The following is a 15,382-nucleotide window of genomic DNA, read 5'->3' as shown; positions in this document are numbered from 1 at the left end:
TATCGCGAAAATTAGTGAAAACGTGTGTGTTTTGTGGGATTACTTTTTCGTAACAGGCAGTAAAATCAGCGATTTTATATAGAACGGTAAGTCTTCATTTAACCATTTTTTGTAATACGTGTGGAACGAACATTTAGTAAGCTTTTATATTTGCTGTAACAAATTTTATCAAAAAAATACTTGTTTCTGATCTCATTTTGTCTAATATTTCGTTACGTTTTTTGCGAATTTCGTTACGTTACGAAAAAGTACAACATAATGCTGAGTGTATGTATACTGTTATTACCTGACTAAGCATAGTAATATTCACTACTTAATTAATTTCAAAAAATATAGAGCGTTAATAACAAAAGGATTGGATACTATCTGCTTTACAGAAGTGCCACCAGCAAAAAATTATCAAATCATTTAGATTACGTTTTTATGTGATTACTTCTTTTGTTTTTTTAGGAATGCCGCCAAAAACCAATGCCGAAAGGCAAAAAGCTTACAGAGAACGACTCAAAATGGATAAACATGATGGAACAAAAATAATTTTATTAAAATAGTAATGAATGATTACTCCCTTATTTTATTTCTAACCCCTTAATATTACCCCGTATTTGGGTGCATACTTACAAATATTTCGAATTGAATAAATAAAGGGCATTCACAATATTTCGCCAATGTATAACAAGCCTTATGGCCTTACTATTTCGTTACTACCGTTTCGTTACGTACATTTTTTTTGAGAAATACTCGTATAGTTTTAAGTGACCAAAGATCTTTTCACTACTGTCCACAAACAAAATTACTTCCAGAACATTCATTATTCTATAAACTACAGCAAACCACATAACGTAGCCCTACAAAAGCCATTATTTTTAATGAATAGAAACGAGGGTGCATAGAGAATGAAAACACTTAAATAATTTTATCGCCTCATGATGGATGGGTCGGTGTACATTCCTAGAGGTACGGTCCCGTGAAATTAATTTTCTTGTAATATTCTACATGGTATGCAACGGTATTTAATTATAATGCGTGTAGATATTTCAGATTTTGTTAACAAGTTTGAGTAAGTTCTTCGTTGACCGTATTGAATAAATTAGATAAATTATTTCAATAACAACAGCCTTAAACAAAGCAGATGGTTTAGTAATCTCTAATTCTATCTAGTAATATCGTATCAGTTAAAACTGATGTCAGACAAATCCCAACCCTAATCAGACTTTCAAGTTCCAAGAGTCTGACGTTGCTAAGTGGAACCGAAAATATGACAATACTTTTTAAGACCCTAATATACGGTAGTTAGAGGTAAAATAGCCAGTTCCTCTGTGGTTTAGGATTCCGGGCGAAGCTCGCTTCCACCTTCAGCCTGATCATCACTTACCATCAGGTGACATACAGGCCAAGAGCTTCTCGTTGTTGTGGATAAAAAAAAACTTTTTAAGGCCAGAACATACGAGTAATAACGCCCTTCTATAATAAAACCAATACTTATAATCGTTCCAAATTCAACTCTACTTCGTAGTGGTAAACACTTTCTTAGAGCCATATAGTGGCCTCTATCTTTCTTCTAAGTTAAGTTCAAATCAGACCTATCCAAACTTTTTTACCAAGCATTTTTCTTACCATATCTTCCAGTAATAAGTTTTACGCGTCATACTTACTTCAGTACTTAACGACTTCATAGAAATAATGATTAACTCTGAATACAGCTGCGGCGTATTGCGAGTCCTCCATTAACTCGCTTCTAACACAAAGCTTTGCACCTGTTGTTTAAAACATTCATAGAATCATTAACATTGACTAATAACTCCTAATGTAGTATAAACAGCTGCTTCCAATTTTTCCGACTCCCCAAATTACATGTCACGGAATGGTTAAATAATAATAAACGTCAGAGCAATTATGTCCCTATTACAAAACTTGCATGATTTCAGCCCTAAGGTTATCCAAATATGACATCCCTTAGATAGTACTTTTTATTAAAAATAAACTTTATGCAAACGACATAAGAGCTAGAAGAATCTTTGACACGTATTTGGAACAGTATAACAAAAGTATTATAGAGGCATTCGTTAGCTATAAGGCGAGGGGAAGTGAAAAGGGGAGCTAAATTGTGCTGATATCACGTGCCGTATGAGACTGCATAAGGAATTACATTTTTTATAAGACAATTTGTTCGTTTATTTGTGGCGTTTTTGCTTTTCAACGCTCGTCATTGATTTGTCACGTGACATTTTCTTTTGTGCTTGGATGTGGAAATGCGTGCGTAAATGTTTTTTTCCGTTATTTTTCATCCGTTATTCCTTCGTCATTGAATTGCTTTTACCACATACCTAATACAGTAACTTACGTGACTTTAACTACTTATATTTAGTTGAAAATGACTTATGTTTAACTTATTAGGCCTATTTCAGTCCATTTATTACAAATATACCACATCAATTGAACCTCAGTTCTAGCAAACAAAGAAAACGGCTATTTATAAAGCGGATTTAGTGTGGTAAGCCTTCCAAAACCGCTCAAGCCTGACCTGAGAAAAGCCGTTATTACTTAGATTTTTATGATAATGCCGCAATACGTAGACGCACATCAAGCCTTACCTGTATCTTATTATAGTAGCAATAGATGCGATTTTGCAATAAAAAAGTATAGTCCGATTTGTCACCCACTGTACGTATAAAGACAGGAGAAACGGGCGGCGACCTTACGCGCTAGGGACAATCAGAAACGGGCAAATTGGTCGCCATGGTTGTGGCAATACAGCAATAAGGTTGCCAGCCGGAAAAATCACTCCATCAATTTGGGGTAAAGTTTAAGTGGACAGCGCTTCGTTAATAATGTCTGATGAAAATTGTACTTGGATTTTTCCGACAATATTGCGATGGATTCCGTTACGTAGTATAATAATAATATTAATAAAGGCAGTGATGATCAGTATAATGAAAATTAGCTATCATCCAAGGACATTTGCAATATTTATTTATACAGACATTTTAAGAATTCAAGAAAAATTTACGATAAATAATGAAAAACTCAACTCAAGACTAAGTAACGTTAAGAAAGTAGTTTAATAATTTAGTTTAAATAACAAGACAAATTATTATCATTTTCTAACAAAGTCCTTTTGCTCAGTGACAGGCAACCTTTGCAAACCGTCCAAGTCTTATCAAGATTCTAGCAAAAGCTTTATCGCTAGATGTCGCTAGCAAAAAGCGAGAAGCGATAGAAACGCGAAGGAATAACTACAGCGTGACAAATTAGGGTTCCGTGCCTGGATCGGCGATATTTATGAACTCCAACATGGACGGTATAGCTATAATGGCGAGGTTCAGCAGTGAATGGATAATAGTGGAGATTTGTGATAAGATAACGCACCCTTCCAATTAGTATCTTACTCTCTCCCTGAAGCCTATAAAAGACTCCTGATTTGTATTTTACCTAATGATTACTTTAAAATAATGAACTTATTTTCGAAGGAGTCATCTTAATATTGAAGAAAAAAACCATTTACAATACTGTATTGTTAGTAATTTCGTTTACTTTACGTTTAGGTTACCTTACTAAGGCTGGGTTGCACCACCTAACTTTAACGGTAACTATGACGAAAACCCGTGCATTTTGTATGGAGTTTGACAGATTTTTGATGTTTGTCAAAATTAAAGTAAGATGGTGCAACCCAGCCCTATATTTTAAATGTTAAGTGTTACGTTATGATTTACTTTATATCAAATCATTAATTAATATGGGTTTACCTATTTGCTGCAGCTCATAACCAATATTTCAAGTAACGTTAATATTATTATGAATTCAATGCAAAAACTTTTACAGAAAACAGGTTTTGGAATTATTGGTTCATTAAATCACACGACCATGACCTAATTATACGTTTAATCGTTTTTTCATGAGCTTCCTACATTCGACTTTCATTATCAATGAAGCTGTTCTTTTACAACTAAATCTCCGGATACCTAACGACCGCAATCGCGGCCTGCGGCGACCATACGAACGGCACATCAAATTCAACCTTGTACCACCGTAATGTGTTAGTAATAGGTGCTACTTTTCAACGAAAATGTACAGTCTGATGTGTGAAACTGTACGAACGTAACAAATTGTGGCCGGTGGACGGTCAACGGTTTACGATGCTCTTACGCCGGCACAGATGATGATTTAGATGCAGGGAAGCGCAGCGATAAGGGATCCCCGTTGCCATGGCAATGATGGGAACCCCGCCGCCGGTATAGATGTTAAGCTAGAATAGACGCCTCAAAGTATCCTTGTACTATAAACTGTCTTGACATAATTATCTTAGGTCCAAGAATCAATACACACATAGTTAATTTATGAATATAATAATTATTAGTAAAACCTTGGGGGAGGCCTTTGTCCAGCAGTGGACGTCATTTGGCTGAAACGAACGAACGATGCCGTCGTCTGTACATACCTCACTTACTACGGATGACTTATACATACTAGCCCGAAGATTCGCGCTAACGCAATGTGTATGTACATAGCCCATTATTCACGTACATACTTCGGTGCTTTTTTGCATAGTCGCAAGACTTCGCTCCGATGTCAAATCAATCGTATAAATGTTATCGCGATGTGTATAGCCCAGTAGTGATAATTTTTATACAAGCTCTACCTTAAAACCCGGACTTTTAACCTACTTTGTGTGTACTTACACACAAAGTAGGTAATGTTAAATTATCGCTATTATTCAGAACTATTAGATCCAAAGTCTTTCATCTTTTCCTATCTGAATATAGCGCTACCATAAAGAGAAGGCTGTAATCTGTGGAGTCTATACAATAGGTGGCCTACCCGCCGCCCTTGCGACACTCTAGTTCACGGACACTTATCGTTATCGTAATAAATTGGTCTGGATTCGTGCAATAACTTCACTGGGATCGGAATAAAAGTGGAAAATCTGACTAAAAGATGAGATTTAGTTTCGTTTATTTACTAAAATTGCTTAAAGTTTTACAGACGCTGTTGGTATTTTTTGTGACCTTTCAAAAGCGTTTGATTGTGTAGACCACCAAACCTTACTAAAAAAATTGCGACATTATGGTGTTTCGGATGAGGCACTTGATCTGTTGAACTCGTATCTCACAGGCAGAAAGCAAAAAGTTTGTATTAATGGAATTGAGTCTTCTGGAGCACCTCTTACCATGGGTGTGCCGCAGGGATCGATATTGGGACCTTTGCTATTTCTTATTTATATTAATGACCTTCCCTACTTTGTAAAAGATCTATGTGATATTGTGTTATTTGCTGATGACACATCTCTCATTTTCAAAGTTGATAGAGGTAAAGTAAACCTTGATGATATAAATGACACACTCTCACAGGTTTTGCATTGGTTTACTGTTAACAACTTATTGTTAAATGCAAACAAAACTAAGTGTATTAAATTTACCTTACCTAATGTGAGGCAGGTTCCCACACAATTGATGGTGAAGAATGAACCATTAAATAGCATAAGTTCCACAACATTCTTGGGAATCACTTTAGACTCTAAACTTCAGTGGGGTCCTCATATTGAAACCTTGTCAGCAAGGCTCAGTTCAGCTGCTTTTGCAGTGAGAAAGATAAGGCAATTAACTGACATTGAAACGGCAAGGCTAGTTTATTTTAGCTATTTTCATAGTATAATGTCATACGGCATATTGTTGTGGGGCTCAGCTGCAGACATTGAAACTGTGTTTGTTCTGCAGAAGAGAGCAGTGCGGGCCATTTATAACCTTGGACCCCGATTTTCCTTGAGAGAATTCTTTAAGGAGATTAATATACTGACAGTAGCTTCACAGTTCATTTATGAAAACCTTTTATATGTTCGCAAAAATATAGAGCAATTTACTAGAAACAGTGATTTACACAAGTTCAATACAAGAAACAAAAATAAACTTGCCGTTCCAAATTTCAGACTGCACAAGATTGGTTTCATTTATGGGGAAATGTATTAAACTTTTCAATAAATTACCACAAACTGTTGTAGAATTGCCCATTCATAAATTTAAAGCACATATCAAAAGCACCTTAATGAAAAAGGGCTACTATAAAGTTGATGATTATATAAAAGATAAAAATGTTTGGAATGTTTAACTACCTAGCTCGCATCAATACTTATGACTATAATTTTTATATTTCAAAGACTGTAAAACCTTGAAAAGGAGGCTGACAATAGTGACTGAGTTTCTTGCGCTGCTTCTTCTCAGCACTGGCCCATTTATTGTCCCGAAGCAGTGGTAGGGTTAATATTGGGACGTGTAAAAGAGCTTTTTTAAAGCCTATTTGCAAAAATAAATGAATTTTATGAATTTTTTATTTTTACAGCAGAATGATTTTGTGAGTACAGATTTAGGTATTTTAATTGCAACATTTTAGAGTAACAAGAGCACTTCTAAAACTATTTATTGGAAAAAAACATCTTCGCTTTTCTTTCAAAAACATAAAATAGCATACAAATAGTATGCTAATTATTAAAATATTAATGATAACATAATGATTTGAATTATTATTACTCTTAAAAGATAAGTATTTCGTACTTTGATAAACATTAGAGTAGATTAGGACCTACTTTTAATTGTAAACTAACTTTTGAGAACGATACCACTCGCGCTAAATTTGGCTTGAGAGAGAGTGACCTTACCGTTTATCCCCGGGGAACTATAATTCTCAGAACAAAATGTATTTTTGTGCTAATTCAGTACACGGTTTAGCTTTTACACCCACCTACAGCCAATTAGTATGCATGATTGTATAACATTAACATAAATGTTACAGATATATTTTTGTTGGACCATCAATAAAAGTCGAAAAAGAAGCATTAAAATATTTTTCACACGGCCAGTTTATGCGAATCCACAGATTATTTATCAGGAACAGTTAAAAATAGCCGCGCCAGTACACGGTCTTTCAATTACAATACAACTCCATTGATAGTAAATAAAGTGATACAATGTATTTCAATTTCTGTATTGCTCCAATTAAGATAAGTAGGCGATTCTTTGAATGTACAGGATGATAAAGTTTTACTCGTATTATAAATAAAAAAATCTGTTTTATTTGTAATGCTGACCCGACAAATGTTTGTCAAATACTCGTATAGGTAATAGAAATGGGGTTATAACGTTTTGAGGGAAATTCTCGAGTTGAAACAAAGCATCTTCTCATGAAACAAAGAAAGTTATTAGTCATAATGTCAAAACTGTGAAAGATACAGAAATCAACACGTTCACACTTGAAGATATTTCTTTTAATTTTTCAGTGACAAAGAAGATCAATCAATCTTTCAGGCTCGTTTATTTTTAAACTTTAAATATTTATTGTCACAGACCGTAAGGTCGGCTCACTACATTTCTAGCCCGTATTATAATGTAAACACGATGTGAAGCCCGCGCCCGATATATTACCCGGCGACTGATTATGATATATCGACGTCGCGGTTGCTGTGTTGATCGCCACTTACCCTACCCTTATCACCGAGCATGTAATTTCGAATTCATTGCCCTCGGCTCCGCGCGACGGGGACCTTTATTAAATGTAAAATATTTCATATACTTCGCAAATATCTGGCACACAGTTATTAATAAAGATCTACTTATCTGTAGCGGGAAAATAATTATTTTCGATCATCTCCCCGACATAATAAATCAATGGACAAGTTGTAGTGATACTTACGTCACTGAAGAGTCCCATTATTTGGATATTTGCCTTCATTTTGTTTTAACGTTGCTTTTGTTCTTTGCAGGTTCAAATTGGACATGAGAGGATGAGCCATGGAATCACGAAGCGCGCCGCCAAGCCCCGACGAGCCGGGGGAGGCGGTGTTCGACGCTCGTTGTGGACGCTACCCGGTGTCCGCTCTGCAGAGGACGTTCGCGAGCTGCAGAGAGACGGGTCGCCCGAGACCTCACCACCGCCATGCGGCCTCAGAACCGGCCAGGCCCGACGACCGAGTGCTCACGACGGCCGAAGTCCACGACTACCCCTCATCAGAGTCCGGCATCGCCGCCGACTGCCCACACCCCAACACCAGCAACGCTGACGATAGCCCGTCTTACGACCGCTCCGATTATGAAGGAAACTCCAGCTACAGCTTAAGGCACACACCAGATTACCACCACACCCTTGACTGTAAACATCGGCCGATTAACTACAATAGAAGCCACACTCCAGATTTCAATCATGGACGAGGATCTGACTGTGACCATCCACATCCACGGTCGCAAACTTCTCGACGACCACATAGGAAACACAGACGAGAAGAAGACGACGGAGCCCAATCTCTTGACGAAAGGTGTGCCCGAGACTTGGACGAAATATTACCGGCGAGATTGGCCGCTGTCAATTTATCAAGGGAACCGCCACCACAGACGTGGAACAGGAGTAACATTGCCGCAACCATGGAACGTTTCGAGCCTGTAGATTACTCTTATGCCTACTACGATCATCACTTATCAATGCCGTCGTCGTCTAGAAAAGCAAATCGCCAACGCGGCCGCGGTGGTATCCCGAGTAACCGATCCATGCGTCATAATTACGTAACGAGGTACGGAACTGAAGAAAACATTTACGAAGAAATCACAGATGGCTCAAGAACTTGTCCGAAACATCGATATGCCCCTCGACAGTCACTCGTCTCTCTAGACCGCAGTGTAGTGGAAGAAGAAGTGCGTCGAGTTGAATCAAGGCATAAACGAATATTGGGTGAACTGAATCTTAGCGTAGAAGCTATGTTGATGCCCGAATGTGAATCCCCAGACTCGGAGCGAGCGGAAGATAGAGATAATATAGAGGAATTGCTCCGAGTGGGTCCGACGGATGAGTTGCTATCGCCGGCGAGCTGTAATCCTCCGGATTTAGATAGCGGCTTCAGTGGCAGCAGCAGTGGAGCAAGTTACGTTGGTAGTTTGCGTCGAAAACCCACAGGTTCTGTGCCTCACTTGCCAGCTGTGGCATATGGCACTCGCGGGGCTGGTGTCCGTATTCTGGGCGCAGAAGAATGTGGCATACGCTGCCCGAGAGACATGCCATCACCAAGGAGCTCCAGCTGTGGAGATGCGAAAACCACGGGGTTTTGGAATAAAAAGGCATGGAAAAAAATATCTGGCTTTTCTAGCTCCAATAGTATCAACAAAGCTGGTCTCACTGGTAAGTCAAACACATCATTATTACCTCATTACATATAATTTATTTGTGTATAATTTTTATTTATTTATTGGTTATTTAGCATGTTACATAGAGAATTAGTTTTTAGTATACCAGCGCTGCTTTTACAGAAATCTACTTCTAAACTTCTGTATTTAGCTCAAGCAAAAGTTTTAAAACCAGAAACTACTTAAACATTCATAAACTACCATTACACAGCCAACAAAGAATTTCACTGCAGAATTGCACGATGTATAAAGTCCCATTCTCACATAAAATCTCGATGAATTCGAGCTACGTATCAAGTCGTGAAAGCCCTAGGAGTATCACCCCTTTTTATTTCGCCCGCTTTCGTCCGCCCATAGGCGAATTTCAGATGGACGCGCGTGCGTGGCTCTGTGTTTGTTGTTTTCTTTTAGTTATCTTCGTTTGTTTTGTTAACGGTGCGGCGTTTTGCATTGCAGGTCTGCTCGTTAGGTACACTTTCCGGCGTAAGTCCGGCTCGCAGGGCTCTCAGGGCAAGCGGCGCGCTGAGCCCGTCAAATGCGATGCGTGCCTCTCACAACGGTGTTAGCCGCACTATGGTAAGGGTCCCACTACACTTTGCTGGCAGAAAGTACCAGTATTAACTTAAAATAACATAAATCCTGACTTTCTGACAGTAATTATTTTTATTTTTTACTAATTGGCATGGCGCGTCCATAAAAATTGTTGCCTCTACGAGGGTTTTTGATCCTTTTTTGTTTTTATTGTGTTTTGTTTTAAACATAAGATCATAATAACACATCATCTCAACAAAACACAACTGTTTATTATAAAGAGGGGGGGAGACGAAAGTAGGGGAGTCGATAACAAGCAGCGCGACGCGGTCGGGTCAGGCGCGATTAAGAAAGTCGATACAAAGTTCTCTCATTAAGGTATTGCAGATATTACTTCTGCAAACTTCGACTGGAGATAAGTATTGTTCCGCAAGAGCCGAGACAATAGCATGCGCTACCACTTAATTAAGCCTCCTCGATGCGATACGAGCGGAAAGTTGCCGATTAATCCGCCAAGACAAACGTTTACTTACCAAAGATTCTGTTTTTACTCTGATGGTTTAAGTTGAAATATCTTGGTTGCAGATGAAGCCTGTAGGCCAAGCAGAGCTAAATCCAGAACGACCACTATACCATACAGGTTAATATCTTATCTTAAATCTATGTAGAAGGCATGGCTTTGCATTTGAGTTATTGTGAAGTAGCGTGAAAGTCTGAGCAGATTCATGTCGCGTGTCTAACGTAAGTTTTCCATTGTTCCAGCTACTCAAACGGAAAACTGGTGGTGCCGCTGGATTCCCTAGCACAGAGCTGAGGGGGGCAGCCCCCTCTCCATCCCCGCTTCCAAATCCTCCGAGGGACTCCTCGACGCGATAGGACAAAGATAAACGCAAAAGTGTCCGACTTTGTGTCTTAAATGTGCTATTACGCATGCCATAAGGTACATTTTCGTAACATTCCAAGACTTTGATGCGATCGGCCTGTGTCTAAAAGACCTGGTGAAGGTGTACATACAGTGAACAACCACGAATGATATTTATAAACGAGGCGGTATACGGAGAGCGAAGTGATAGTATAGCCTAATTAATGATTTGTATTGTTATGACGATCGTTTCATAGAAACGTAATAACTACGTTGTTGTTACTAATCAATTTTTAGTAGGTAATAGGTACATGAAAAGGCTGAAAAAGTTGAATCAGATTTTGTATAACTTATGATGCTGCCATTTTAGCTTGTAAATGTCCGTTCTCTACTTACCTACTACTTTTTTGATGTTCAATATTGACTTTTTCTATAACTGGTGTATTAAATATTACTGAAGCATATTCATATGTGTCTATGTCAGCTTTACTGTTTTATTCTTCGTGGATTAATAGACTATTGAATAGACCCCATTAAATTTAATTGAAGTACATACACAGTCTGCTGTCCTCACTTGTACAGTCAAATTCAAAAGTGGAGAGAGAAAATTCTTTAGCCAGGAAACTGATGGCCTAGATTTGTAAAAAGATGAGTATCAAATCAACCATACTAAGCTTTGTTTGATGTAAGATGTTATAAGCTCTTCTACCTTTTGACATTGATTGTATTTAAGTATAAATTGGTTAGCAGAGTTTTTACATCGGCGCCGTACAGTTTTGTTGTCTCCCAAATTTTATATTTAAATCGTATTTTAGTAACCATAATCCAATTGTAAAAGCTATTCTAAATGGTCCAACCTAATTATTTTTTTATTAGTGAACATGTAAAAAATTGTTTTATAAAATCTAAAATGTTATTCTTTTGAGATAACGTAATTGTTAATACTTTTTAGTGGATAGTTTGTATATTATGTAAATATCTACAAAACCATGGTGCACTATCTTTATGTTATTATTTATGTACATAGGTACATGTATAGTCACTTTCACATTTGCTTTAGAATAATCACTGTACTGAATTTGTAAGTAAGTGAACTATTAAAAAGTGGTTTAAAAAAATCATTGACGTGGGTGTTTTTGAATATGTAATATGTGACAACGTTATAAGGGAACAATGTTTTTAAATTGATATGCTCTCTATTCACCTTTTCAAATAAACTATTAAAATCAACATAAATTCCTTGTAAATTCACTAGGTATTTATTCCTAGTTGCCTATATTACATATTAAAAATCATTTATAACGTTTAACCCTTAATTCGCCGGATAATTCTGCGACTTTATTTATCAGCTAAAACGACCCAAATAAAATTATTGTAAATAGATTTAATTAATGTAAAAATTTGAATTTCGAATCAGTCAGTGAGACTTTGGTTTTGAATATCCCTGAGCTGGCCGACTGATATCCGACAGCGTAATAATCTCAGTGTTATAAAATACAATATTTCTTTTAACTGTCTGTAATTTAGTGATCGTGTTCAAGTCAAAAGAGATTTTTATTAAATAAATCACAAAATTATAATGGGAAATTTTTATTTGCCTCTTTTACTTTTTAAGAACGAAAGCACAGAAAGATACATACTGTAGCAAGTTGTGTAGTTGTAATAGGCTGTCAACTGTACCTACAATGAACAATAATTTATTTTGGTAGTGACTTGCTTACATAAAAAAGTTATAATGAAATCTTGTTTTGAGCTCAACTCACTTTTGTTACAAAGTTGGGCAATTTTTGAAATGGGTGACAAACATTATTTCAGTCAGCTTTTTTTTGTCACATCACTTAATTTTGGTCCGTACAAGAGAAGCATTGTTTTAATCTAACAATAAAAATACATTTTCGAACGATTGCAATAACAACCACCAGTTTCTTTTCCTTGGCCTGCCAATTAGTCAATTACACAGAATCGACTGCTAACTCAACGCCAACGGCCTAATCGATAAAACGTAATTTTCTATACGTGCGAGCATCGCAGCCGCAATGCAGTTCATTGAAATGCGCTCATTCAAAAACCGAAAAAGCATTAAGAACATACCTAATTTAATGTTCTCTTTAATACCCAGCTGTGAAACTTCCTCATTTTGTAAATGGGCAGGCATTCACTACGCCAAAACCTTTCTCCTCGCGCAAAGAACAATCGCTCTAAATTCACCACAATACTCCTCCGATGAGTATAAAATTTCGCTTGTACAGAGGGGAGTACAGAAATTGGGTCTTTTGTACCTCTCAAAGGGTTAATTGTTTAATTGCCAATAAAAATAAAAACAGAGCATTCAATGTCGGCGTGCCCTCGACAAGCGTACAGCTGCTGTTGAAATCAAAAGGATTTATCTACTTTAAAAATTACATATTTGCTTGGGACTGTAGGGAAATGTGTGCCATTCATATTTTGTTTTATTGTTCCATTTTTTAATAAAAAGTTGTAGGTTAAGATTAGAATTCCAGTTAAATTAGCACTCTTTGGCTGAGTAATTAAAACCATAACCGATGTTTTTTAAGGAGTTTGACAGATTTTTAACGATTGTTAAAGTTAAGTAAGATGGTGCAACCCAGTCTTTGACTCTTTGTCTCATCTAAATTAAAATGTAAAATAGAGGAGCACGTCTTGTTTTACAATTTCGTCCTATTAGCAATTATTAATATTTTGGTAGGTACCTAATACCTTAAGATGCTCTAAAACCTATACGTAAAGGCAGCTGTTAGATGTTATTTCAATGAAAATCAATATTTGAAAGGAAAAATAAATTATAGGCCAGTTAAAACTCCCCTTATATAGGCTTTATTTACGAGAGTTTAATTGAACTAATTGATTTTGGCCTAAATTGGTAGAGTCTATTTTAGTTTCTTCAGTACGAACTTTGAACAGTAATAAGATTTAATTTAGAACGATTGGATTTCAGGATAGACGCAGGAGTCGAAAAATTTCATTAGGCCTCCCATTCTGGCGTAAGCCACTTTGAAAGGTAACAAAGAAAGAATGTATAGCCGGCGACAGTATCTGGGTTTGTGATTTGGATTTATTAGAATCCCGCAGTATTTCAGTCTCTAAAGAAATTCTTCGTATTGAGTTAGAATTGCTTCAGGCTAAGTAACGTGTCTTTAGATTAATATCAATGCGCTACGTGTGGATTCAACTAGATTCACCAAGAACATTTTTAATTTCACATGCATTGTTACCATATAGAAATAGAGCGATGTTAACTAATGCGCTGAGTACGAAACTCGGTGTCACATTAGAATTTCACACACACAAAGTCATCAAAATATGTGCTCATTATCCACTGCGGTATCAGTACTCAACGTCCAAATAATCTATTGTACTACGCAAACAATGTAAACTGTTTAAATTATGACGTCGCTGCTAATGTCATCATTGCTGTCACAAGCAATGTGTTCTGTTTTTGGGCATATTGCTGCGACACCGGCCCCGTCCCCTTGTCACATCTCCCTTTAGTTTCTGAGATCTGTGATTGTTACATTATAAGAGAGCTAAAATCTCAAAGAGCTCTCTTAACTCTCTCTAACTAACTTATGAAATAAACCTTCATGACGTTAGAGCTGAAAATACATAGTTCTTGCACAACAAAACCAAGTTGCAATAGTATAATTCAATGGGTTTTATCAATCACTCAATACTCTGTCTTTGATAGAAAAACATCCCTTAAACTTGAATTACATTTGCTATTATGAATGAAGATAAATGAATTAAATAGGTACTATGTGAATAATATTATGTGACCCCGTTGCGTTGAATCTAAAATAGTATGACGGACATGATCTGCATGAGAAGAATGTGCGGGAAATGGAGAAATAGTTGGAAAGTCGTGACGTGAAGACGGACGGCTGGTATTACTAAAATTAAGTTTCAGAAACGTTCGTAAAGTTACGGTAATACTAAGTTTAGCAGCCATTTTGGAAGTTATGTACTGTCAAGCCAACTACTTCTCGTGGAAGAATGAAGTTAATACCTTCCTAAAACGTGTAAGTATGACGAATATTTTATGTAGGTACTTGAAATAGTGAGAATCGATAAAGATTATATGTTAAGGCACAGAATAAGTAATAGGTTAAGGCAAGAAGACTTTATGGCAACATTATAATATACCTGAAAAAAGTGATTCAATATCATGTTTCTTTATCTTATTAGCTACCAGAAGACTGCAAACAGAATGCAATCAGATTCACATCTTCAAAATCTAAATGTGGCCAAAATATCAACTCTGGGGGCGTAGTGTAAATTTATATCAAACGTCGTCACTAGTGAGCGCGTAAAAAATGACATTAATGTATGACGGATTGTACTGCGCCCCTAGCGGAAACTTTCAAGAACTAAACGGAAACGTTCCGTTATTTTATTCGTTTCAACGGAGCAGTGTTAAAAGTAGTAGGTACATAGAATCGAAATGTACAAGGACATGTTATAATGCCTAGGAATAATACATAAGTAAAAAAATAAACATTAATAAGAAAAAAATAAACATAACATTATCTCGTCATAACCTCACATCACAAATAACGGCCGGCACGTAAGCTGCGCCAGTGAACCCTAAAACGACCTTGGCATGCTCCAAATTAGTTGTTAACATGAACCCCGGCCAAGTAATTAACGTATATAAATCAAAGATAATAACAGAACTCGTTAAACTATGAAAGGTTACATAAACGGTAGGGAAAACTAACTAGAAATCGTGAAAGCTAATCTAATGGAACGTTTATTAGTGCTCGAATAATTTTAACACATACTGTTACGTCGTCAGCTGGCTTTCATTTTGAAACTG

General features: G+C 36.8%; 1 protein-coding gene across 4 annotated transcripts in view; it reads left to right on the top strand.

Moving 5' to 3' along the window:
* Positions 1-12,128, top strand: part of LOC135075142 (uncharacterized) — a 139,176-nt gene extending 127,048 nt beyond the window's left edge. For 2 of the 4 annotated variants that reach the window (XR_010257971.1, XR_010257970.1), the window contains 4 exons: positions 7,748-9,150; positions 9,612-9,731; positions 10,272-10,326; positions 10,449-10,485. Coding sequence is in view for 2 of the 4 variants with exons in the window: in XM_063969493.1 (XP_063825563.1) it covers positions 7,776-9,150; positions 10,272-10,326; positions 10,449-10,500 (1,482 nt within the window). In the remaining 2 variants the exon portion in view is untranslated. Of the gene's footprint in view, positions 1-7,747; positions 9,151-9,611; positions 9,732-10,271; positions 10,327-10,448 lie in introns of all 4 variants that reach the window. The other 2 variants (XM_063969493.1, XM_063969494.1) reach the window with 2 other exon arrangements.
* Positions 12,129-15,382: the final 3,254 nt, after the last annotated feature.

Source organism: Ostrinia nubilalis, chromosome 10 (assembly GCF_963855985.1).
Source record: "Ostrinia nubilalis chromosome 10, ilOstNubi1.1, whole genome shotgun sequence".
Taxonomy (NCBI): Eukaryota; Metazoa; Arthropoda; class Insecta; order Lepidoptera; family Crambidae; genus Ostrinia; species Ostrinia nubilalis.
This window is presented reverse-complemented; position numbering and strand designations above follow the sequence as displayed.